This window comes from Phacochoerus africanus, chromosome 8 (assembly GCF_016906955.1).
Source record: "Phacochoerus africanus isolate WHEZ1 chromosome 8, ROS_Pafr_v1, whole genome shotgun sequence".
Taxonomy (NCBI): Eukaryota; Metazoa; Chordata; class Mammalia; order Artiodactyla; family Suidae; genus Phacochoerus; species Phacochoerus africanus.
Window position 1 is genome coordinate 82,542,525 of NC_062551.1, and position 25,225 is coordinate 82,567,749.

The window sequence follows — 25,225 nt, forward strand, 5'->3', positions numbered from 1 at the left end:
CTTGTGCTCCTGGAAAACATGCACCTATTGACAGCACCACTCTAGAGCCAAAGATGGTCCCTTTTTTTGTTGCGTCCTCACACCTGACCATGAGGCTTTCAGACCACTTAAAAGGAGAGGGGACAGCCTTGAAATAATAAGGGTGGTTTGAGAGTTCCTTGGTGCACAGTGGGTTAAGGATCTGGTGTCATCACTGTAGTGGCTCGAGTTGCTGCTGTGATGTGAGTTTGATCCCTGGCCTGGCCTGGGAACTTCTGCATGCCACGGGCGCAGCTAAAAAAAAAAAAGAGAGAGAGAGAAGGGTGGTTTGGGTCCCTGGTGTTTACTCAAACCATGTGTTGCAGAAACCTCCTGTGCCAGAGGCTCGTGAGGTCTTCCACACCAACATACTTTTCTGCTGTGTTGTTGGAGCGTAACATATACCCAAACTGGGCACATGGACACTGGTTACTAACAGACTTCACCGACCAGCTGACTTAGAATCTGGACCCCCCAGCACCATTCACACAAATGTGTGTGTCCCACCAAGGATGATGTCAGAGAGATGCCTGCTTTCCTCTCTCCAAAAGGAGCCAAGGATAGGAGGATAAACTACAGCTCCAGAATCTAGATTGAGACAAACTACTGCTTTGATAAGAACTGATGAATGGGAAGTAGTTGATGTAGATTTAGGAACTGAGACATTTTCTACTTCAGAAAGTTAAGTTCCCCTTTTCTGGAGTGACCTAAAAAGTTTATAAAGTGAAAGAATTGGGTTTTCCCTAAGGCTTTCAGATTGTTCTGAAACCAGCCTGTGAGTGACATGGGTAAATCTAAGAGTAACCATGAGTGTTGAAAAGCCATGGAAAGCAAATTGACAGCTTCCTCTTTTAAAACAACTTTTCTCCCAATCATAAAATGATAATTAAACTGTTTAAAATAAGTTATGGATGTTGATTACTTCCAACTTCGAAAATAAAGGATAGCCACCATCTTACTATATCCTCTCAGTCTTTTTTTCTTACATACATAATCTTTTCACAAAGTGAAGCTCGTGCTATGTATAATGATTTATAGTTGTCTTTTTCTCTGACTTTATCATGAGCATTTTCCCAAGTCATTGAGTATTCTTCATCAATGATTTTTCATTGGTTCATGTCATACACATGGATGTGCAATTTATTTAGCCCATCTTCTATTGAATATTTAAGTATTTCTGGGGTTTTTTCTTATTGTAAATAATGCTGCAACAAACACACTTTTACTCAAGTCTTTGTATGCATTTCCAGTGTACATTTCCAGTCTGGGAGTGGGATGCTATATCAACAGTTATGAACATTTTAAAGACTTTGATATAAACTCTCAGGTCTGACCATCCTTTAAGGACCTTATTAAAAATGCTAGTTCGTGGCACCCATAGCTTTATTCTTGAAGGGCTTAAAGGGCTTTAAGAAGTCAGTTTCCCTTTTCCCTGAATGACCAGTTGTGTGAAATCCTCTAGATTTCCTTTTCTGTCTCTCTGTGTTCCCTAATGAAAATGACTGTGTTTGACAGATTAGGAGCATAAGGTACTTTGTAATATAGTTTTGTCTAGCAATCAGGTCATCAGGCCGTTGCTAATTTTTGATGACTTGTGCCTGGTAAGTAAGCAATTGTAGTAACCACAGTGAGACCTGAGGCAGCTTCATTTTGCCTTTTCCAAAGTCGTGGATATAGGATACTCTGAAAGCTTCATCAAGTCAGCGTGGGCCTCACTTAAGATGAGAGACATTCATGTTCTTTTTTAAAATTTTTGATATTTTATTTAAAAACATTCAGATGTTGTAATTTCAGGAGTTCCTATTGTGACTCAGTGGTAACAAACTTGACTAGTATCCATGAGGATGTGGGTTTGATTCCTTGCCTTGCTCAGTAGGTTAAGGATCCAGTGTTGCTGTGACCTGTGGTGTATGTCACAGACGTAGTTCAGATCCCACATTGCTGTGACTGTGGCCTAGGCCGGCAGCTGCAGCTCCAGTTCCACCCCTAGCAAGGAAACTTCCCTATGCCACAGGTGCAGCTCTAAAAAGCAAAAAGAAAAATATTGTAACTTCAGCATGTAACCAATGAAAAGATTATTGATGAGATTTTACATTCTTTTTCTCATACTTTACTTTTCTCCAAATTATTATTTACTCTCTCCATGGGGTTAGAGAAATTCCCTAATTTTCGATCTTGCTATAGTGACTTTCCTCCAGGTCCAGCAACTCTAAGCTTTGCTGACCACATCATTGTCACTTCCACCTCACACCAGATGCAGGAGAGGACCCCACCTCGGATTCCTCCCTCCTCTCCCCACTTACCTCCACTCTTGAAGGCTCTTCCAACCTGATAGTTCCATGACTCTCCAGGGATGAATGGGAGCAGGTCTGAAGGTATACAAACTCAGATTCCCACATTCCTCTACAAGAAGTCCTTCCTGAAGTCTGCCCACTCCTGTCTCTGCTGTAGCCTCAGTGTTTGCCCAGTAGAGCCCCAGGTCTGTGAAGAGGGTGATCCTAAAACACTCTTCCTGCCAACAATGCAGGGCTCACACCTTTACCTCCTTTGGGACTTAGCTCAAAGAGACATTCATGTTTTTATGTGAATGACCCATGCTGCCCATCTCATGAGTGTGAATGACCTGGAAAGGGGGGGAAGGGAAGGGGTTGATGTTTCTTCGGGGGACAGAGGTTTGATATATGAGCTCAGCTTTCTGCATAGACAGCTGTGTGATCCCTAAACAAGCCTCGTCTTGTTGATTAGTGTACACCAGGGGATCTCCTAATGGAATTAGGTACTTACCGAGATGAAGCAGTTGCTCTTCATTCATTCTTTTCATGTGCACCTGCTTTCTTGATAAGCAAACACACCCATTTACCCCTGTCTCCTTCAGCCACTGTTTAAACTAAAAATCTGGCTGGAGATAGATTGTTCCCAGAGCCTCATGTATCATAACACTGACCTTGTTCTATTCTAAGCACAGAGGAGATGGACACAGAGTGAGGGTTAGAGACATGGTCCTAGAAGGATTGGAAGAAACTTTAGAAATATACTTCCAGTTTCTAACTTTAGAGCACTGTCAGTCCCTGGCTTCAAAGAACTTGTAGGCTTTTTAGAAATAAGACACATACACAGGAAAAGATTAAAAACCAAAACAAATTAAAACACAGCACAAAGCAATGATACAGTGCCAAAGGAGAAACACCAATGGTGAGGGCTTTCAGATTTCAGAACAGGGGACTTTGGGCTCTTAGCTATCAGCACCTCATGCTGGAGAGTTTGTTTAGTTTGTTTTTTGTTTTGTTTTTTGACTGGGCCCTGTATGAGTGAGATTTGAAAATTGGAAGCCATTCCTCTGGGAGATATGGTATGATTAAAGGCAGAAGACATCTGGAAGGAAAGAGTGGATTGTTTTGGCTGGTATGATGTGTTTGTGAGAAAAACTCATCTTTCAGTCACTTGGCTGTATATTTGGAGATGGCCTTCTGAAGCCTCTTTTCTTACCAAGCAAGTGGCATTGTGAGTCCTGTGTTGTCTTGCAGGGCCTGCAGCATCTTTCTCACAGCTTTTTAGAGTTCAGAGATAACCAGATGAGCCAAGGCTCCTTATCTTCTGGTGACCTCAAGGGGTCACGCTGGCAACCCACAGAAATACATGTAGGTCGTTTTCTAGAGTGGGTAGGGAGTGTGATTCACAGAGTTTGGCAGGGACGGAACCTAGTCATCCCTAGGGGAAGTCCTGGCTGAGAAAAGGTCTCCCTCTTTTTTGCAGGACTTGCTTCCTGGGGAAATTTACTGCCCCAAAGCCTTAAAGTTCTGTGTTCTCAGGCCTCATAAAGCCTCAGGCTTTATGAAAATATGGAGGTCCTGGCTGTACACATTGGAGACTTTTAAACTTTCGGTGAAGTCATAGTACTGTGGCTGTAATTCAAGTAATTCACAAAGATAAGGATTACAAACATTTAGACCTAAGTATCTCCCTACTTTTTCAGATACTTGAAAACAATATCTCTTTCAACTAAAAGCTGACACTTGAATACTACACTTTGCTTTACTACCAGGTGTGCTTCAAGATACCCAAAGATATTTTTCCTGCTTAGCCTACCTGAAAGACTCATCTTTGAGCTTCATTCTTTTGGTCAGCTAGGAATTACCCCATTATTAAAATGCAAATCTTTTCCCTTAAAATTAAATAATTATTAACCATTTACATTATAGCTTAACCTTAATCAAGTAGGGTGAGGGAGAAGATGAGATTGAGTTGAGGTTTGGAGTGTGTGAGAGGGTTCCTCAACTTGGCAGTTTTGCTCTGAAGTCAGCCAGGCAAGTGGGTGAGTGCTGCCTGAGGAAAGGCTGCTCCAGGGACTTCACCTCTTGCTTGTGAGTTAGGGAGTCCACTGGGGTTCAGAGGTGGCTTTGCAAGGTTAGAAGTTTAAATTTATCTGTGAAGTGGCTCAGCAAGGTGCTTAGACCTAATAGGTAACATCTGGAGTTGATTAGAACCCTGGCTTGTCTGATGAGACACAAATGTGGATATATATATGTATGTGTGTGTGTGTGTTTGTTTTTTTGTCTTTTTAGGGCCATACCCGCACCACATGAAGGTTCCCAGGCTAGGCACTGAATTGGAGCAGTAGCTGCCAGCCTACACCACAGCCACAGCAACGCCAGATCTGAGCCGAATCTGCAACCTACGCCACAGCTCGCGGCAACACTGGATCCTTAACCCATTGAGTGAGGCCAGGGATTGAACCTGCAACCTCATGGTTCCTAGTCGGGTTTGTTTCCGCTGCGCCATGACAGGAACTCAGCAAATGTATATTTTTGAGGGACATGTAGACCCCAGTCTTGCTGTGGGCCCGTCAGTATCCCAAGTGGCAGCACTATTGAGCAGCCTTGATAAGGGTGAAGACCAGTGCCGCAGGAGTTGGGCAAGAGGGAATGCGTTTATTTCCTGCCTAAGCCTTACCAAACTTTGGCTGAGATCTTTCTGACCCATTATTTCTCTTTTGTGGATGAGTTTGTGGCTCTGCCGGAGGAAAGTTCACTTTTATCATCTAATCTTTCTTTCTTTATTGTCTTTTTAGGGCCATGCCTGTGGCACATGGAAGTTCCCAGGCTAGGGGTCGAATTGGAGCTATAGCTGTCGGCCTACGCCACAGCCACAGCAACGTGGGATCTGAGCCAAGTCTGAGACCTACACCACAGCTCACCGCAACGCCCAATCCTTAACCCGCTCAGTGAGGCCAAGGATTGAACTCTCATCCTCCTGGGTAGTAGTCGGGTTCGTTACCACAGCTACAACAGGAACTCCCCCCAATCTTTTATTATGTAGGGAGGAGAGTAGGATTTAGCCTTGATAAACAGATTTGTGTTTATGGATGAATTTTTTTCCTCCTTTCTTTTGATTCTTATTTATTGAAATTAGTTTTAAGGGTTATGAACATTATTTCTGCCTCACTTTTTTCCTGACCACTTGCCTCTAATTTAGGTTGCAGCTATTGACATTTTAATAAAATCCCATGAATAGATTTGAAGATTTTGCATTAACCTCTTAACACCATTTAATCAGTACTTCTTGGTGTTTTACACCAATAAATTATATATCTGCATTTTACCTAGTGAATATTGACCTTCAGCATCAAAGGGTTAAGTATACCATTAAGACAAGTAGTAGTTATCTGTTTGATAAATGCCCTTGGCACTTGACTGGCTCCATTCAGTTAAATTTATTAATCCACATAATTCTTTAAAAACTCATGCATACATCTTTTTATCAAGCGTATGCAGAAATTGAGATATATCTTAGAAAATAGGACTTCACAGTATGTCTGTACAAGGAGTATGCAGCAATTGCGAAAAGTTTCTAATGGTTTGTAAAGGTGCTTAAGATATGTAGACTACACATGTGGTTCTCTCAGCAATAGTAAAAATATTTACATGTTAAGAAAAGACGACAAACAGAAATGGAGTAAACCAGATACAAATAGTGGTTCTGTCTGGATGAAAGGATTTGAGTTATTTACATTTTAATTCTTTACACTTTTCTGTTGTATGCAGTTTTTTACTTTTATTGGGTATCACTTTTGCAATAAAAACATAAACCCAATAAAGGATTATAGATCATTTTACCACCTACCTCAGTAAAGATTTAAAATATAGTGAACGTTCAGCATTAAATTAATGCTTTCTGTAAAGAGACAATGAAAAATTTCCCCTCATAAATTTTAAAAATATTTGGGTTTACCATTCACATTGTTACCCTATGTGTTGTTACGCAGTTTCCCGTGAATCAGTGTTTCTCGTGTGTGTGTGTGTGTTCATATATATTTATTGTTGAATTGCATAACAGTCTGACGGTTGTTCACTTAATTGTATTATATTTCTTTACTCTTCTAATCTAATGCTATTTTTTTTTACTTTTACTTTTACTTTTTTTTTTGGTCTTTTTGCTATTTCTTTGGGCCACTCCTGTGGTATATGGAGATTCCCAGGCTAGGGGTCTAATCAGAGCTGTAGCCGCCGGCCTACGCCAGAGCCACAGCAACGCAGGATCCGAGTCGCATCTGCGACCTACACCACAGCTCACAGCAACGCCGGATCATTAACCCACTGAGCAGGGGCAGGGACCGAACCCGCAACCTCGTGGTTCCTAGTCGGATTCGTTAACCGCTGCACCACGACGGGAACTCCTTTTTTACATTTTAAAAATTATTTTTTAATGACTTTTATTTTTTCCATTATAGTTGGTGTTGGATCAGTGTTTGTTAAATTGGGGAACACTGGTATTAACTGGTATTAACACTGTTAGGGAATTCAGAGTTTTACAGAACCAATGGCAGCACTTATAACATCCTGAAGTATTTTAGTTCTCTGCCTTGTGAAGTTTTTTAATCTTTGAAAATAAGCTTTTTTTTTTTTGAAGTATTACACACATCCACAGAAGCATACAAATCTTAAGTGTACAATCCTACACTTAGGATGGAACATAGCCTTGTAACCATGTCACTTTATTTTTCTTGTGTTGTGCTGCTATATGTCTTAGAAAAAATTTTCATAGTTCTATACACAAAAGATATTGTTCAGTGTCCTGTGGTCTCCAGAAGTTATATTGTAGATATTTTACACATTTTGCTGTCATGACTGCACTCTTCGGTTTTTTACGTTTCAAGGAACTCTGAAGTTTCATTTAGAATATTGTTATTCTTAGTTCATAGTAGGAAAACTTGGCTTCTATAGATTAAAAATTCCAAAAATCAGTAACTTCAAAATTATTGACATCTAGCTTTTGTAGATTTAACTTTTCTTTCATACCCAACTGCAGCACATACTTTGCCCCAGAGGCTGGTTCTGTGGAACCTGATTCCTGGGCCTCTGCACATGATACAGCTTAGGTTGCTCATCTGAAGGAGCAGATCAGCGGCCAGTGCTAAGTGTGTCAGGCCTAGAAATCCTAGACCAGTTGGGAGGAACCTTAGAGATCGTTTGTGGGGAACGTTACAAAGGTTACCTTGTGACATGTACAGGCCTTGCCCAGCGTCACAGAGTTGGCATCAGAGTTGAGTCTAGGATCCTGATCCTAAACCCCATTTCTAAACCATGCTGGGTCCCTATTCTCTTCTTAAAACTCAACCTTTCTACTAAAAATGCAGTCCTTAGACTGCGAAATTGACTTCTCTAGGAAGATAAATTACCTAACACGTCTTCAGCCAGATTTCTAAATGGGGATAATCTGACAGCATCGACCTGTTTTGGCAAACATCCCTTGAGTTACTTTGGGTGACTGAGGGATGGCATGGGGTGATATAAATGCCAGTCGGTAATCGTTAGAGCAGTTCCGGGAGTACATTCAGCTGGAATAACCCTGGCAATAGGGAAAGCGTGGCGTGATGTCGATTTCCCTGGGGAGCAAGCTGTGTCAAGAGACCCAGCAGCACTTTTGGAACACGCGGTCTCTAGTCTGTGCTCCCAGACACTGGACAGGGGAGTGACCACTGTGCCTGGGAGATAACCATCAAATTTTGTGGCTTTTGGCTTTTGAGATTTTGTTTCAGTTGGCTAAAGGTAGACAGGTAAATAGAGCTGCTCTTTGGTTTTCTAAGGACACACAGATATGTATTTAGTAAGTGTTGATCACTGTAAAGGGCCCTGGGGATATTGTGCTTCATAAAACATCTATAAGGATCCAGTCTGTGGAGTTGGCAGTTCAAAGGAGAAATCACAATTGCCCTCCAGAAGTTTTTCTTCTCTTGGGATGGTGGATTAATGAAAGGCACAAGCGTCTCATCAGAGCTGGCTGACTTTTGCCAACCCATGTATTTGTAGGAAATAGTGTCTTCTGAGTGTCATTTGGCAGTCTTCCTTGGCCTGACCGTCAGTTCCATTCTCTGCAGTCCCATCTGCCAGATTTCTTCTATCCCTTCGCATTCTGTTCCCAGAGTACAAGCCTTCTCCAGAGGCCAGACGGACTACTCTGCCCCCAGATATCTGTGGCTCTCTTGTTTTTGAGCTTTGGGGCATGTTTCCCCTTGTGTGGAAAGCTTTCTCCTCCCCTTCTGCTTCTCCATAGCCTGCCCAGCTTTGAGGCCCAACTCAGTTCCTATCTTCTTTCCTCAGAACTCATGTGGCTCTTCTCCCCAGGGAGGGAGACGAGGGAGCCACAGTTTAGCCTGCTGGAGAAGAGAGTGCGCTCGAGCTAGGCTGCCTTCATGACCTTGGGCTGGAAACTTTCCTGAATCTAGATTTCTTCATCTCTAAAAATGGGACTGATAATTGCCAGGGTTATTCAATTTAGCCCATAGTTGTACACATTGAGTTCATACCGCTAAAGCCTACACAACAAGGCCTGGAACATAAGTTCTCATTAAATATTATTCTTTGTAACATGTATTTAACCATGGCCTTCCCGTGTTATTGTTTAACCATTTTAAGTGCCTGTTTATTGGCCCCTAGTGAAATTGTAAAGTTCTCTCATGAAGAAAGGGGCTTGACTTTATACTTTCTGTTGACCCTTTTCAGTCCTACATGTTCGTTTAGTAGTTCCTCAATACATATTGCTTAAAATGAAACTATTCCTGGGAGTTCTCTTGTGGCACAGTGGGTTAAGGATCTGGCATTGTCACTGCAGTGGCTCTGGTTGCTGCTGTGGCATGGGTCCGACCCCTGGCCTGGGAACTTCTACATGCTGTGGGCACAGCCAAAAAAGAAACTATTACTGTATTAAAGAAAATAGATGTAACAGGAGTAAGCAATTGAAAGGAGAAAATAAGCTTCATTTCACAGATGGAGTTTTCTTATAGTTTGTAGATCATCTAATTTATTCCTTTTTTCATTATTGTTGAGTCTAATGGGCTCTTCTGTCATAATCACCACAAGTGTGAACAGCATTTAGCAAGGATGCTAGCGATTTTAGCAATTTCTTCCAGACCCATGGTTGGGAGGGAATCTCGGACAGCAGATTCTGATTTATCAGAACATCTTAGAGCAGGTGGGTTTTGCTGGTTGTGATTAACATATCTCTCTTGCTGAGGGACATGGGAAATTCATTAATAGGGAGGATCTTACCCTTCAGCCACTCTCCCCCTACCTTCCCCTGCTCCTTTCTGAGCAGATCAGATATATTCACAAGCACCATCTTCACCTGTCAATGTCCATAAATATTTGGGGGTGAACCAAAAGTTACCATCTGGTGGGAAGAGGTGGGGACCCAGGTGGAAGCCCTCAGTCAAAGGCTAGTTGCAGACAGGAGTTGCGGTGATGTCAGGAGCTACCAGAGGGGTGCTCCACATCCGCCCAGCAGTCCGGGACTTCAGCCAGGGTCTCCCACAGAGCCCTGTGAGTGCCCTCTCAGTGATGAAGATGCTGCGTTTCTCCTTCTCCTAGGCTGGAACAAGACATTAAAAAATTAAAGGCTGACCTGCAGGCCAGCAGGCAAGTGGAACAGGAGCTCCGCAGTCAGATCAGCTCCCTCTCCAGCACCGAACGAGGGATCCGCTCAGAAATGGGCCAGCTCCGGCAGGAGAACGAGCTGCTGCAGAACAAGTACGTGTACCTCTGGGCCTTTGGCCATGAGCCACGCAGCCTCACGTCGCTCTTGTTTCCTGGGATTGGAGCACAAGACTGTTGATGACAAAGAGACCTAGCAGGGGGTTTTTTAATAAAATGTTTATTTTATTTAGGACCAGGTATTCAACATGTTATAAAATCTGTAAAATCTTATTTCATTGTAACAAAACAGTTTGTTAATATTACTATTTTGTCTTCTCTCATTTAATGACTTTTCTTAGTTTAAAATGGCTATTGAACTTTTTTGTAATGAGTAAAATTGACAAGAAGTATTTCTGCCTCAATTTGAAACTCTTGCTCTTTTGCGTGAAAGTTTCTAGAGGATTAAACTCTATTTACTTTGTTTTCTGGAACTAAAAAATGACACTGAACTTTGACTTTATTTGAAGAGACAGACAAAAAACCAGCGCTTCTGTGTGAATTATTTTATGCTCATTCTGGAATTACTTCTTGACTCAGTGTGGGTCTTTTTTTTTTTAATCTTTAAGCATTATGTGTCTGGGGGTAGTGATTACTGTTATAAGCTCTGAACTTTCTGCACTTGCCCGTGAAAGAGCACTCCTTCAGCATTTTCAAGGACTATGGCTCAAAGCTAGAGCATTATAGGCAAATAACCTTTCCGTTGCTTCGGACCCACGCATGTGTGTGTCGGCTCTAGCATTGTTACATAGAGAACATCTCCCCTTATGCTGATCTATTGAGAGAAACTCACATTATATATGAAGCTGGGAGTAATAGTAGCAGGAAGGGAATGTGGCTTAAATTTCTATCTGAAATGAAGCATCCTGGGAGTCGACAACTACAGGATCTATTTTGGGATACTCAGAGAAAACATCTCACAGCTGGAAAAGAAAGGCAGCTTTAGGCTGCAGCATATTTTATTCAGGCAAAGAAAGACCTTCCCTCCCACTCTTCAGTTTCACTGGGGCTGGTTCTATCAGTTATTCCTTGGTCTCAGACTGAAGCTCTTTCAGGGTGCATTGGGCCACTAGAATTAGTTCTACAGTTATCTTTTCCTCTGATAGAAACTTATTTTAGGAGTTCCCATCGTGGTGCAGTGGTTAACGAATCTGACTAGAAACCATGAGGTTGTGGGTTCGATCCCTGGCCTTGCTCAGTGGGTTGACGATCCGGCGTTGCCGTGAGCTGTGGTGTAGGTTGCAGACATGGCTCGGGTCCTGTGTTGCTGTGGCTCTGGCGCAACCGATTAGACCCCTAGCCTGGGAATCTACATATGCCATGGGAGCCGCCCTAGAAAAGGCAAAAAGACAAAAGACAAAAAAACAAAAACAAAAAAAAAGGAAAAGAAACTTATTTTATCTATTTTCTGGATTACCTTCTATAGATCACTCATGTTAGTAGAGAAGAGGCTTGGTCTGATTCTGTATCATGTAAGGCAGCTTGTTGATGGTATTTAGGAATTGCTAAATAATAATGTATTTTCCCTGGGCACTCTGCGAGCTGACACTTATGATTTACTGTTCATATCTCCACTTTATGTTGACCTTAAAATGATAAAGAGGAGCCATGTTTCTCCAGGGTTCCTAGTGAATGTTTCTAATTGTAAAACTTTGTATGACAACCATTTCCATATAGGTTGCATAATGCTGTGCAAATGAAGCAAAAAGACAAGCAGAATATCAGCCAGTTGGAGAAAAAGCTAAAAGCTGAACAAGAAGCTCGAAGTTTTGTAGAAAAGCAGCTAATGGAGGAGAAAAAAAGGAAGAAGTTAGAAGAAGCTACTGCGGCCCGGGCTGTTGCATTTGCTGCTGCATCTAGGTATGTCCTGTCCCCTAAGTGCTTGATCCAAGTTTGGCCTCCTTGGACAGAGGCAGACATGGGAATTTGATGCCTTGGGCAGGACTGGAAGTACACAATCATGTGTGAATGGATTGCTTTTAAGTACCATTTTATTAGCTGCTTTAAACTCCTATCTGTGCAAGCTTGTGTTCTCATCACAAGGTCATCCATCAGTGACCTCCTCTATAAAGTGGGGTAAAGGACTCACCGTGCCTTCCACACCCAGGAGGCAAAGTGCTGCTCAAAAAAGGGTTTCTGGTCACTTTCTGTAAGACTAATATTACTGAACGCTTTGAGAGAACCAGTCTGGACTTTTGTTCTCTTTATAGAACTATCATTACTCTCTACTCTTTTTAAGTGTGTGTTTCTTGAGTTTTTAATCTTAAAATGGAAGAAAGGTAAAATCTTGGTTCCCCAGGCACTGTGTACTGACTGCTCATGTCTTTTTTGGATACTAGCAAACTGTCACATGAGCTGGAAAAAATGGGAAAAAAGTTGAGCCTCTTTTTCTTCTTCTCTCCCTTCCTCCCTCCATCTCTCTCATCTGACTTTTATCACATTTTCTTTTTTCCTTGTTTTATTGATTAGTGAAGTTCATCTGCATGATGAAGGTCAGCTGTGGATTTATGGATCATTTTAAGTTTCTATCCTAATTTGTATATTTATGTGATGTAATTCTGCTTTTTGCTTTTTTGTATTTGGCATGTTAATAGCCTTTTTTTGGGGTTCTTGCATTTGTATAATAGTTGGTAAACCATCATTTCATCTTTGAGGAAACATCAGCAAGAGAGAGAACTCTCTCTCCTGTGTGATCCTGCTTCCCCCAGCAGACCCTGTACTGCAGATGGCTGAGCTCACTTGGCCCATCGGCATCTATACGGATCACAAGGCCCTTTAGTAACCTGCCTAGAATGGGTGTATGTGTGAGGGGGAGCTGTTTGTTCATTCATTTAAAGATTCGTAAGCATTTCTGGAGTACTTAGACTTGCAGGAGATTTTCCTGAACAGTGATCATACTCTTTTTGAAAAAAAATCCCTGAGGAGGATATGAAAGTTCCTTAACCATATTGTTTAGTGTCTCTTATGCCCGAGAGTCAGTAAATTGGTTTCAGTCTTTACTCTAAATCTCTTTGCTTTCAGTCAAGCTTATTTCCTTTGCTCTTATCCTTGGATGGTCCTAGTTTGTCATTGTTTATGTAGACATTTGTTTATGTAGACAATTGTTTTTATTCTTAAGTAAATCTCAAAGCTTAAGTCTCTCCCTGGACCTTCCTTTTTGGTTCTACTTTCTCTGACAGACCGTTTCTGAAACCTAAACAGTTAATCAGCTTTGCACTGGCCATTGCCATCATCTTTTTCAGTGTGTCCTTATTATAGCCCTGAGAAGCAACCTAATGCTGCTCCCTTTTTCTGTTTACTGCAGCCTTGTCACAACCTCAGGACTAAAGAAAGGGGACGTTCCTAATGCATAGCCCCTCAAAAGTGAAAGTGTTTTTAGCTCACTGCCCCCTGCTGGAGACAGCAAACATGTGGCTCTGTCTTGCTTAGTTCCTGTGCCTTGTCTCAGGTCGTATTGCTGGGTGGGAAGCTTGCTGAATTGGCAAGCCAGAAAAACCCTAGTTCTTCACCCAGTTCTGTGACCTACAAATTAGGTGACCTTGGACTAGTATTATATTTAAGTAGCTTCAGTCTTCTTCTCTGGAAAATGGGATAATAAACCCTACCCCAGTAAAGAAAGTAGTATGGATAAAGTACCTGACTGGGTGCCTGGCTCATATTAGATACCCAATTAATAATTATTTTATTTTTAAAAAATTTTTTATTGTAGTTGATTTACAATGTTCTGTCAATTTCTGCTGCACAGCAGAGTGATCCAGCCATATATCCATATACATTCTTTTTTTCACATTAGCCTCCATCATGTTCCATCACAAGCGATCAAATATAGTTCCCTATGCTATACAGCTGAATCTCATTGCTAATCCATTCCAGATGCAATAGTTTGCATCTGCTAACTCCAGACTTGAAGTCCCTCCCATTCCCTCCCCTCCCTCTTGGCAACAAGTCTGTCCTCCATGTTCATGAGTTTCTTTTCTGTAGATAGGTTCATTTATAGGCCATAGATTAGATTCTAGATATAAGTGATATCATATGGTATTTGTCTTTCTCTTTCTGACTTCTCTTAGTATGAAAGTCTCTAGTTCTATCCATGTTGCTGCAAATGGCATTATTTTGTTATGGCTGAGTAGTATTCCATTGTGTATGTGTACCACATCTTTTTTTTTTCTTTCTTTCTTTCTTTTTTGTCTTTTTGCCTTATCTAGAGCCGCTCCTGCGGGACATGGAGGTTCCCAGGGTAGGGGTCTAATCAGAGCTGTTGCTGCTGGCCTACGCCACAGCCACAGCAACGCAGGATCCAAGCCGCATCTGTGACCTACACCACAGCTCATGGCAATGCCGGATCCTTAACCCACTGAGCAAGGCCAGGGATCAGACCTGCAACCTCATGGTTCCTAGTCAGATTCATTAACCACTGAGCCACAACAGGAACTCTTGTACCACATCTTCTCAATAATTATTTTAGATCACTTTTTTTTTTTTTTGGTCTTTTTGTTGTTGTTGTTGTTGCTATTTCTTGGGCCGCTCCCGCGGCATATGGAGGTTCCCAGGCTAGGGGTCGAATCGGAGCTGTAGCCACTGGCCTACACCAGAGCCACAGCAACGCAGGATCCGAGCCGTGTCTGCAACCTACACCACAGCTCACGGCAACGCCGGATTGTTAACCCACTGAGTAAGGGCAGGGACCGAACCCGCAACCTCATGGTTCCTAGTCGGCTTCGTTAACCACTGCGCCACGACGGGAACTCCTTTTTTTTTTTTTTTTTTTTGCCTTTTCTAGGGCCGCTTCCGCGGCATATGGAGGTTCCCAGGCTAAGGGTCTAATTGGAGCTGTAGCCACCAGCCTACACCAGAGCCACAGCAATTCGGGATCCGAGCCGCATTTGCGACCTACACCACAGCTCACAGTAACACGGGATCCTTAACCCAATGGTCAAGGGCAGGGATAGAACCTGCAACCTCATGGTTCCTAATCAGATTTGTTAACCACTGTGCCACGACAGGAACTCCTGTACCACATCTTCTTAATAATTATTTTAGATCACTTTTAAAATTGTCAAAAAACTGGGAGTTCCCATTGTGGCTCAGTGGGTTAAAAACCCACCATAGTCTCTGTGAGGATGTGAGTTCGATCCCTGGCTTTGCTCAGTGGGTTAAGGATCCAGTGTTGCTGCAAGCTGTGTCATAGGTTGAAGATGCGACTTGGACCTGGTATTGCTGTGGCAGTGGTGTAGGCCTACAGCTGCAGCTCCAGTTCAGTCCCTAGCCCGGGAACTTCCATATGCTACAGGTGCAGCCATAAAAAGGAAAAAAAAAAGGATGATCAAAGAACAGAATGAGCAGGCTATGCCACAAGCTAAAAGGTGACTGACTCTGTGAGAGTATAAGAAAAACATCAATCCTACAATATAAGTAAACCTGTAATCTTTTTTTTTTTTTTTTTTGGCTTTTTGCTATTTCTTTGGGCCGCTCCCGCGGCATATGGAGGTTCCCAGGCTAGAGGTCAAATAGGAGCTGTAACCACTGGCCTACGCCAGAGCCACAGCAACGCGGGATCCGAGCCGCGTCTGCAACCTACACCACAGCTCACAGCAACGCCGGATCGTTAACCCACTGAGCAGGGGCAGGGACCGAACCTGCAACCTCATGGTTCCTAGTTGGATTCATTAACCACTGCGCCACGACGGGAACTCCGGTAAACCTGTAATCTTTTAAATCCCCTTTTCCCTTCTCTTCTTTTTCAAAAGGGGAGAGTGCACCGAAACCTTACGGAATCGGATCAGAGAATTAGAAGCAGAGGGCAAAAAGCTCACGATGGACATGAAGGTGAAAGAAGACCAGATCAGAGAACTAGAACTGAAAGTCCAGGTAAAGGGAGAATAGCAGACTTCATCGCACTTGAATTCCTCTTCCGTCTTAGGTTTGCACTCGGTGCTTCAGTGTGGAGATGCTGCCTCCAAATCTCATTGCTGAAAATCTCTGCATGAAAAAAGCTCTCATCTTGTCTCACTCAAGTCATATTTAATTTTGCTAGATTCTAAGACAAGCCAGAAATGTTGCTGGTCCTTGACGTTTTATACCAGAATTTGACTTACTGTAGATTTATTGCACTTTTTCAGGTTATAGGTCAGATTAGTGTCCTTTGGAACTTATATGCCCCTTCTTAGCCCTGAGCCTCTGTCTGTCACCAGGGAATTGACCATTCTGGATGGCTCTGAGCCTTTTAGATGGCCACTCTGGGCAGTGTGTGCTGAGGAAAGCTGCCAGTTTTAGAGGCTGTATGTCCCTTTGTTGGCTCTTCAAAGGGACATTTAAAACTGATGTCATATGTTGTAAAGTTACAACAATTGGAATCATATGGAATCCATAAGAAATCAATGGCAGGTCAGTGGAGTAGAATAGATGGCCCAGAGATAAAGCCTCAAGTGTGCAGTGAAGGTGGCATCAGAAATGGACAAAACAGCAAGGGTTAGTAAAAGGCTTGGTAATAGCTAGATAATAAGAAAAAATAAAATAAAACTAGATGTTTATCTCATACCACACAAAATGATATTCTAGATGAAGAGTTGAATGCAGGAAAAAAAAAATTCTGTTTTAAATCATATAAGTAAAAAATAAATAAATTGGGGGTCGATATTGCAATAAATATTATAAATAAGTAATTAATGTTCTCAATATGTAAATAGCTAATAAAGAGTGCTAAGAAAAGCTCAGATTTACAGAAAAATAGGCAAAGAATATGAATAATTCACAGAAGAAATATAAATGACTTAACGTAGAAATATGTCCTCATCGATCACCAAAGACAGATTAAAATTAGATATCATTTACCTTCTGTGCAATTAGCAAGGAATTTTTAAATGGTAATATCAACCTGGGTGAGGATGCAGTGGCCTAGTCCTCATGTGTTGCTGATGGAAGTGTAACTTTCTAGAAAAGGTCATGTGTTTTTAAAAATATTTCCCTCAGACTCCAGCCTAAGGTAAATATTTAAAAATATCACCAGTGGTTGATATACATAGATGTTCATCATAGTGGTATATAAATGCAGAAAATACTGAAAATAATGTGAGATTAACAATGTGAGATTTGCTTAATAAATTATATTACACATATAATTATATATGTGCAGGATTATATAACCAATACACATATAATTACACATATAATTATATATATGTGCAGGATTATATAACCAATACAAATTGCATATTCAAAGAACAGTTGAGATACATAAGTTTTTTAGAAAAATAGTACATACTGTGTGATTTCCTTTATGCTAAAAGATACATGTATGCTTTTAAAAAAACTAAAAATAAATCAGTTTTTGCAGCATTGAGATTTTGGGTGATTTTTATTTTCTTCTTTGAACTTTTATCTTTTTTTTAATTCACTATAATAAGTTTGGCTATAATAGCTGATTTTTTTTTTTTTTTTTCTGGCTACACTCACAGCACGTGGAAGTCCCAGGCCAGGGTCAAATCTGTGCCACAGGTGTGGCAATGCTGGATCCTTAACTTGCTGCGCCATGAGGAAACTTCTTAGCTGATATTTTAAGTGGGCTTGTTTTACAGTGTGCCCTGTCAAAATACTTAACACTTTTGCAATTTTTAGTGCAGGTTGAGAGTAAAGTTTTGGCAAATTTGACTACAGCATTATGGCAACATTTGCAACTGGCAACCAGGAAAAAGTTCTTTGTGGTTCTGAATTAGGATTGTAAGAAAATCTTTTATTTGGAGACAGGTTCTACTGTTATCTAGAAACAGCCTGCACAGTCAAGAGCTTTTGTATGTGCACATTACTGTGTAAATACATTTGCACTCCCTCTAAGCGGTGAGAACTAAACTCATGAAACACCAAGATTCTGTGTTCTCGGGGTCAGTCAATAATAGTGGGATTTTATTTGTGATTTCAGGCTAATTTGTAGGCATCCATGCCAAAACTGTTTTTGTAACATTGCTCCTTTGATGCTGTTGATAGGAGCTTCGGAAGTATAAGGAAAATGAGAAGGACACCGAGGTGTTAATGTCAGCCCTCTCAGCCATGCAGGATAAAACACAGCACCTGGAGAACAGCCTGAGCGCAGAGACACGAATCAAGCTGGACCTGTTCTCTGCACTGGGGGACGCAAAGCGACAGCTGGAGATTGCCCAAGGTAGGAGAGCAGCGGGCCCAGGTCAGGCGGCGTGGGTGAGAATGCCCAGTGCCCGGAGCACAGAGCAGCTTTAGAGCTCAAACCAAAGACATTTCAGTTTCCTCTTCAAGTGCCTTGATAAGTGCCTACCATGGACACTGGGAATCATTACATTAATTCATTCTGCAGACATATTTTGAGATGAGACCATATCAAATGCAGGGCACACAGAGAAGGGGATGAGTCTCTGTGCTCAAGGAGCTCAGAGTGTTGTTGAAGAAATAAATAGAGAACTGCAGTCACCAAAAGTTGCTAATGTAACAGGATGTCTGGGGGCTATAGGAACATAAAGAGGCAGAGACTAAGCCAGTTTGGAGGGGGTCAGAGAGGGCCACTTCTCTGGGGAGCTGATGTTTGAGCTGGGTCTTGAATGAGGAGAAGACAGTTAACCCAGTGAAGAAGTCCTGGGGCTGAGGGGTAGAGAGGCATCTAAACAGAAGAAACACCTCAGGTAAGGCCAGGGAAGCTAGGAGAGCCTGATGTGTGCAGAGGGGCAGCTGGCTCTGCTTGGCTGGAGTGAAGGGTGCAGATGAGGGAGTGGTGGGAGAAGAGTCTGGAGAGCAGGCCATTCACTCAGCAGATACTACTGAGATCTGCTGTGTGCCAGGCACTATGAGGATCCCTGAGGAGACAGACAGTAATAAGCAAATACGTAATATGTGATGGGTGCAGTGAAGAAACAAAGCAGTGATGAGGCAGTGTGTGTGTGTATAAGTATGTAGGGCTGCTGGTTTGACATGGAGAACATGGAAGATTCTTTGATAGGTAGCATTTGACCGAGACTGAGGGGAAGTGAGAGTGAGAGCCATGTGAGTCTCTTAGGGGGAAGCACTTCAGTCGGAGAGAGCATGCGTGGTGGCCAGTGGGGCTGCAGCCTCGGTGATGGGGAGAGTTGTCAGGGTCAGAAGTAGCAGGAGCCACCTTCTGCCAAACTTTGCAACCCATGGAAGGAATGTTGGGCTTGATTCTGAGTGCTGTGGAATGCTTTGGGAGGTTTCTGAACAGAGGCCTGACATGACTTGATGAAAAGAAATTGAGATTTTGTTCAAGAAATTGATAAGCCACCAATAGATTACTGAAAAAAATTTTAAGCAGTTGACTTAGTAGAAGGAAACTATTTCACACTTAGTATTCACACTTACTCTTTGTAAATCTTTATACTAGAAGGCAAATGGGAGACAAAGAATAAGACAGGTCTAGTTGGGGGTCCACTGAGGTGGTAGTGTTCAAATTTTTGGGCTTAGGGACCCCTTTGCACTCTTAAAATTATTGAGAACCCCAAGGAGGTGTTTTTCAAGTGGATTATACCTAGCAGTATTTACCTATTAGAAATTAAAACCTAAAACATTTATTAATTCATTTAAAGATAACATAATAAACATATTACTTGTTAATGTAAATAACAGGTAGTTCCCGTCGTGGCGCAGTGGTTAACGAAGCCGACTAGGAACCATGAGGTTGCAGGTTCAGTCCCTGCCCTTGCTCAGTGAGTTAACGACCCGGCGTTGCCGTGAGCTGTGGTGTAGGTTGCAGACGCGACTCGGATCCCGCGTTGCTGTGGCTCTGGCGTAGGCCAGTGGCTACAGCTCCAATTAGACCCCTAGCCTGGGAACCTCCATATGCCGCGGGAGTGGCCCAAGAAATAGCAAAAAGACAAAAAAAAAATGTAAATAACACTTTTATGAAAAATAGCTATTTCTCAAAACAAAAATTTAGTGAGAAAAGTGGTATTGTTTTACATATATAGCAAATCTCTCTTATTTCTGGCTCTATTTCTACATTCAGTCTGTTGTAATTTCACTTGCCATATTGCTTCTGGAAGACTCCACTTGCACTCGTGAAGGAATGAGCATGAAGAAAACAGATAATATCTTAGTATTTACATGAGGTCAGCGTGGACCCTGTGAGAAGTACTGCCCTGGGGAAAGCCACACAGCAAGGCCTGCCGCCACTAGATAAGAGACAGATGGCTTGGAAGGGAGGGGCCGTCGAGTGGACTTTGAAGGATGAATTCTGAGAGCAGAGATGGCAGAGCACGTCGTTACCTGAGGAAACGGTGTCAGTGAAGGAAAGAAGGAGCTGAGAGTGTCCGGGTGAGCAGTCCAGTGGCCTCAGACTGTAGAAGAAGAGAATAGCAGATGAAGAGGCCGGTGGGTGAAGCTGTGCTGGAGGACGTGTCCCTGGAGTTTCGGGAGGAAGCGGGTACTGTGTGCTGGCAGGGCTGCTGGGACCACAGAAGGAGAGCAGAACAGATGAAAGGAATGAGAAGAAAGAATGAGTTTGGTTTGGGATGTTTTGATCTGGAGTTGCCTCCCAGTCACTGGGCTGAAAGATCTTCATCAGTCAGTGGGAATTTGGGGCCTAAACCCCAGAGAGGGGGTCCAAACCCCTGGGGTGGCAGAGCAAGAAGATGAGGGTTGAGAATCAGGCTTACTAATCGGTGGACTCAAGGAAAGGCATTTAAAAAGAGGAGTCCTGGGAATCCTGCGTTAAATCCAAACTTGTGACCTTGCACTGTTTTTTTGCCTGCCTGGCTCACCTCCCTGAGCAGTGGGCACCCTCTCTCTGCTCATCCTGGTTTACTTGGACTTGCACATGTGGAAGAGGTTGCCTCCCTGAGTGAAGCAGCATCTGGCCTCAGAGTAGCTGAGGGGAGCTCGACTTCCCAGCACAGATTGTGTATGCTTTGTTGCTGGCCCAGCTTTGTTGCTGGCCCAGTAAAACGGTGAAGAAGCAAAGAGAAATGCCTTTTCCAAAGCTCTGGGAGTGTTTGCACGTTACTGATTAAAGCAGTCAAACTTAAATCTGCGTGGAAGAAAAGATACAGTGGCTCATAGATCAGATGTCGTTTGGTATTTTATTCATCTGAGGCGAATTTCTTCAAAGGGAGGGAGGATACTTGCTGCTTACCTGAAGCCCAGGGGACATGAAGGAAGCCAAGGGAGCAGCTCCCTTCTACTGCTCTTTACTGCCGCCTTCCCCCTACTTCCCGCCACTGTCACGCTCATGCTTGGAATATTCTGATAAGAACCCAACTTTGTAATTTAAATCAAACCCCTTGTTGGTTTTCTCCTTCCTACTTTTTATGTCATTTGATTCATCCTGGCTCCAAAACTTTCATCTCTACTGTATCATTTTTTAAAATATGCTGCCACACGCTCTTACGTTTCAAGTATGTTACCATCTTCTGTAGGACTCAAAGTGAGTGCAACTCAAATACAACCCCTTTCTTTCTTCAGTACTTACATTTCTGAAGGCTACTCCTGAGTGTTCTTCCCCTAATAGACAAGGGAGTGTCAAAGTGTGATGGAAATGAGGGCTTTGGAACAAAGTGTTTCTGGGCTTAAATCCCTCTCTACCTCTTAATAACTGAGCGACTTTGGGCAAGTTACATGACTTTCAGGGCATCAGCTTTCTACTTGGCTGGACGCTAGGGCCATAGCAAAGGGAAAAAGGAGACACAGTCTGTGCCCCAGGGAGCTCATGGTCCAGTGGAGAGATGGAGGACACATCAGCACCCAAATGAATAGTCCCAGGGGACAGAAGAATGCAAACTGGGGGTTCCCGGTATGGCTCAGTGGTAACAAACCCAGCTAGTATCCATGAGGATGCGGGTTCAATCCCTGACCTTGCTCAGTGGGTTAAGGACCTGGTGTTGCCAAGAGCTGTGGTGTTGGTCACAGATATGGCTCAAATCTTGTATTGATGTGGCTGTGGCATAGGCTGGCAGCTGCAGCTTCAATTCGACCCCTAGCCTGAGAACTTCCATATGCCGCAGGTGCAGCCCTGAAAAAAGGCAAAAAAAGAAGAAGAATGTAAACCCTGCCGCCAGACTGTGTAGTTGTTGTTTAGCATATGGAGTTCCCCGGCCAGGGATTAGATCTGAGCTACACCTACACTGCAGCTGCAGCAGTGCCAGATCCTTTAACCCACTGTGCTGGGCCAAGATCGAACCTGTGTCCTGGTGCTGCAGAGACACCACTGATCCTGTTGTGCCATAGCAGGAACTCCAAATTGTGTAGTTTTGACTCCTGGCTCTGTCACTCAATTTCTCTGTGCCTCATTTTCCTCATCTATAAAATGGATGATGTTAATAATTCCCACCTTATAGGTTGTTGTGATAAATAAATGAGTTAGTCTGTACAAACACTTAGAACAGTGCCTGGCACATATGTGTTAGCTGCTGTGATTATTATCATTATTACAAAGAATAAACTGATGCAAAGGAAAGCTTAGTTGAGGATCGAGGAGTTGCAGGCTGGGGTAGCATCTGATCTAGATGGAAAGATCAGGGAGTTCCCGTTGTGGTGCAGTGGAAATGAATCCAACTAGTATCCATGAGGGTGTGGGGTCGATCCCTGGCCTCGCTCAGTGGGTCGCGGATCCAGTGTTGCTATGGCTGTGACATAGGCTAGCAGTTAGAGCTCTAAATCGACCCCTAGCCTGGGATCTTCCATATGCTGTGAGGCAGCAAAGAAAGGAAGGAAGGAAGATCGCTTGATCAATCAATTAATCGATCAGGGAAAGCTTTGTGAGGAAGTAGAAACAAATCTCATGAGTTCATGGCACAGAGAGTGGGAGAAGCACAGAAAGGAAGGCAGCCCTGAGGCAGGCAGGAGTTGGTTGTGTTCTTTGGTCTGACACTCAGAGATAGTCCTTCCTACTAGAAAAATATTCTAGCTCAAGAGATGGAGCCATAGTTCAAAAACAGCACCTGCTTAGGCTGCCCTGGTGGCTGCCGAGCTCAAAGCATGGTGCCTGGAGATGGAGCTCTTTGCTTTATCACACCTGCATGAACAGAATCCCTGTTCACCTGTATACCATGGCCCACAGGCCGGATCTGCCACCTGTTCTTATACCACCTATGGGCTAAGAATGGTTTTTACATTTTTCTATGATTTAGAAAACAGCAGAGCACAACAAAGACAGTTTATGGTTCATAGTGCTTAAAATATTTGCTATTTGGCTCATTCCTGGAAAAGTGTGTCTCCCCTTACAAACCATCAAAGCCAAAACCAAGAAGTTCTTGTCATGTCTCAGAGAAAACGAAGCTGACTAATATCCATGAAGACACAGGTTCCATCCCTGGCCTCACTCATTGGTTTAAGGATCCCACATTGCTGTGAGCTGTGGTGTAGGTTGCAGACACGGTTCAGATCTGGTGTTGCTGTGGCTATGGATGTGGCTGGCAGTTACAGCTCCAATTCTACCCCTAATCTGGGAACTTCCATATGCCAAGGGTGCAGCCCTAAAAAGACCAAAAAAAAAAAAAAAAAAAAAGCCGGAGCCAAATCCATTTGGGATTGTGGGATTGATTGGCCCAGGAGGGCATTGTGTGGGGGGAGCCTTCCCTTCTCACTAAATGGTTGGTCTTTGATCTTCCAGGACAAATTCTTCAGAAGGACCAGGAAATCAAGGACCTCAAACAGAAGATAGCCGAAGTCATGGCCGTCATGCCCAGCATAACGTACAGTGCTGCCACCAGCCCCCTGAGCCCTGTTTCCCCCCACTACTCTTCCAAATTTGTGGAGACCAGCCCCTCTGGACTTGATCCCAATGCCTCTGTTTACCAGCCCCTGAAGAAATGAAGGCCAGCAGTGTGTTTTGTCCAACCATTGGGTTTTCAGAAGGCATCTCAAAGGAGCGTCTCTGGCAGTCAAGATAAAAAAAGTTTATATTGTATTTTGTGGGACTGTATATGTTGTCGTTTTTTAAAAGGGGGGAAAGATAACATCCAAGTCCGATTAGAACTGCCCATCAGTTTTTCTTGTAAATTTTTAGAAGACCTCACAGAACTTTGCAGTTTGTTTTTTTCGGCCAATACATTAAAACCATTCTTGGATTTCCAGTAGCCAATTTTTCCTTTTATGTATTCTTACAGTTTCCTCTTGAAGAAAAAAAAAGCAGAGTTTTTGCTTCTCAACCCTTTATTTTTGTTCTGTTTTGTTTTATTCTTAAATCAGCAAGCAAAACCTGTACATTGGATTCACATGGGATGATAATGAAAACTTTTAGTTTTTAGCGTGAAAAGGTTAAATAATCTAACACAGCTTTGATCTTACAGCTGTATTAAAGAAGATGATCATTGATATTGCAGGAAACAAAAATTGATTACCCCTCCAAGGACCAAACAGATTCAAGGGGTGTCATTTCAGCTGAGGGCAGAGCCTCAGGTGATGAGACTAGCTGTGAGAATATAACAAGGGTTGTGTCTGAAGTGTGTGTTTTCCCATCGGTGTGTTTAGTCCCAGAAAATGGCTAGCAGCAGTCTTGTTCACAGTGCCTTGGGAAAAGACATTTCAAGAGGAAACGACGATTTTAAACAATAGCCCCCTTCACCGTCATCTCTCTTCTCTATGTATCGAGCTCACTACGGATCCTGCTGTAAAACTGGTGGGTAGTTGGGCTGTTCCCTCCCACCAGGGCCGCACCTTCTGTTTCCTTTCATAGAAAGCACCACAGTGTTCTGGACTTGGCTCGAGGCGAGCACCGCAGGAAGGGGAGCTGGCCGGGGTTTGCCTTCGAGAGACTGCAATGACAGCTAATAAAAAGCTGCAGTTCTAAGTTTTGTTTTGTTTTTTAAAATTTCATTTAACTGTGCTTTCCACTCTTCGTCATCTTGTGTTTGACGATTTCAAAGAAACTTGACAATTCCTCAGTTCTTGTGCCAAGAAGGGTTTTTTTTTTTTTTTTTTAAGAGTTTAAATCTCAAAACTGCACAAAGATTTTGGTTTCAAGTGTATATTATACATTGGTAGAAAAGTGTTTGCACTGGCAAGCCTTGGAAGTGTTTAAGAATCAGGGTGGGGGTGGAGGGTGGGACTGGGAGAGGGAGGGGCAAAGCAAAATTATATTTGGAAACTAGGAAAATTAAGGAACCAAATAGATTGGTTTTGCTTCCTTGCCATGGATTCTGGAAGGACATAGTTCTTCTAAAATTTCCTGTTAATTGGCATGTATGTCTCATTTAAAGCAAATTAAGTAGGACAAGCAAGTCAGCAAAATAGAAGTATTAAAAAGAATCATCCTTTTAATCACAGATCTTATT

The 25,225-nt window shown here is 42.7% G+C and overlaps 1 protein-coding gene across 2 annotated transcripts in view; it reads left to right on the plus strand.

Annotated features, from left to right (window-relative positions):
- The window catches only part of MACO1 (macoilin 1), a 61,890-nt gene extending 37,149 nt beyond the window's left edge, over positions 1-24,741 (plus strand). Inside the window, exons 7-11 of one of the 2 annotated variants that reach the window (XM_047792630.1) lie at positions 9,882-10,040; positions 11,661-11,843; positions 15,731-15,851; positions 17,964-18,138; positions 23,563-24,741. In XM_047792630.1, coding sequence (XP_047648586.1) covers positions 9,882-10,040; positions 11,661-11,843; positions 15,731-15,851; positions 17,964-18,138; positions 23,563-23,765 — 841 coding nt within the window. In that variant the 3' untranslated portion in view covers positions 23,766-24,741. The remainder of the gene's footprint in view (positions 1-9,881; positions 10,041-11,660; positions 11,844-15,730; positions 15,852-17,963; positions 18,139-23,562) is intronic. The other variant, XM_047792632.1, reaches the window with a different exon arrangement.
- Positions 24,742-25,225: the final 484 nt, after the last annotated feature.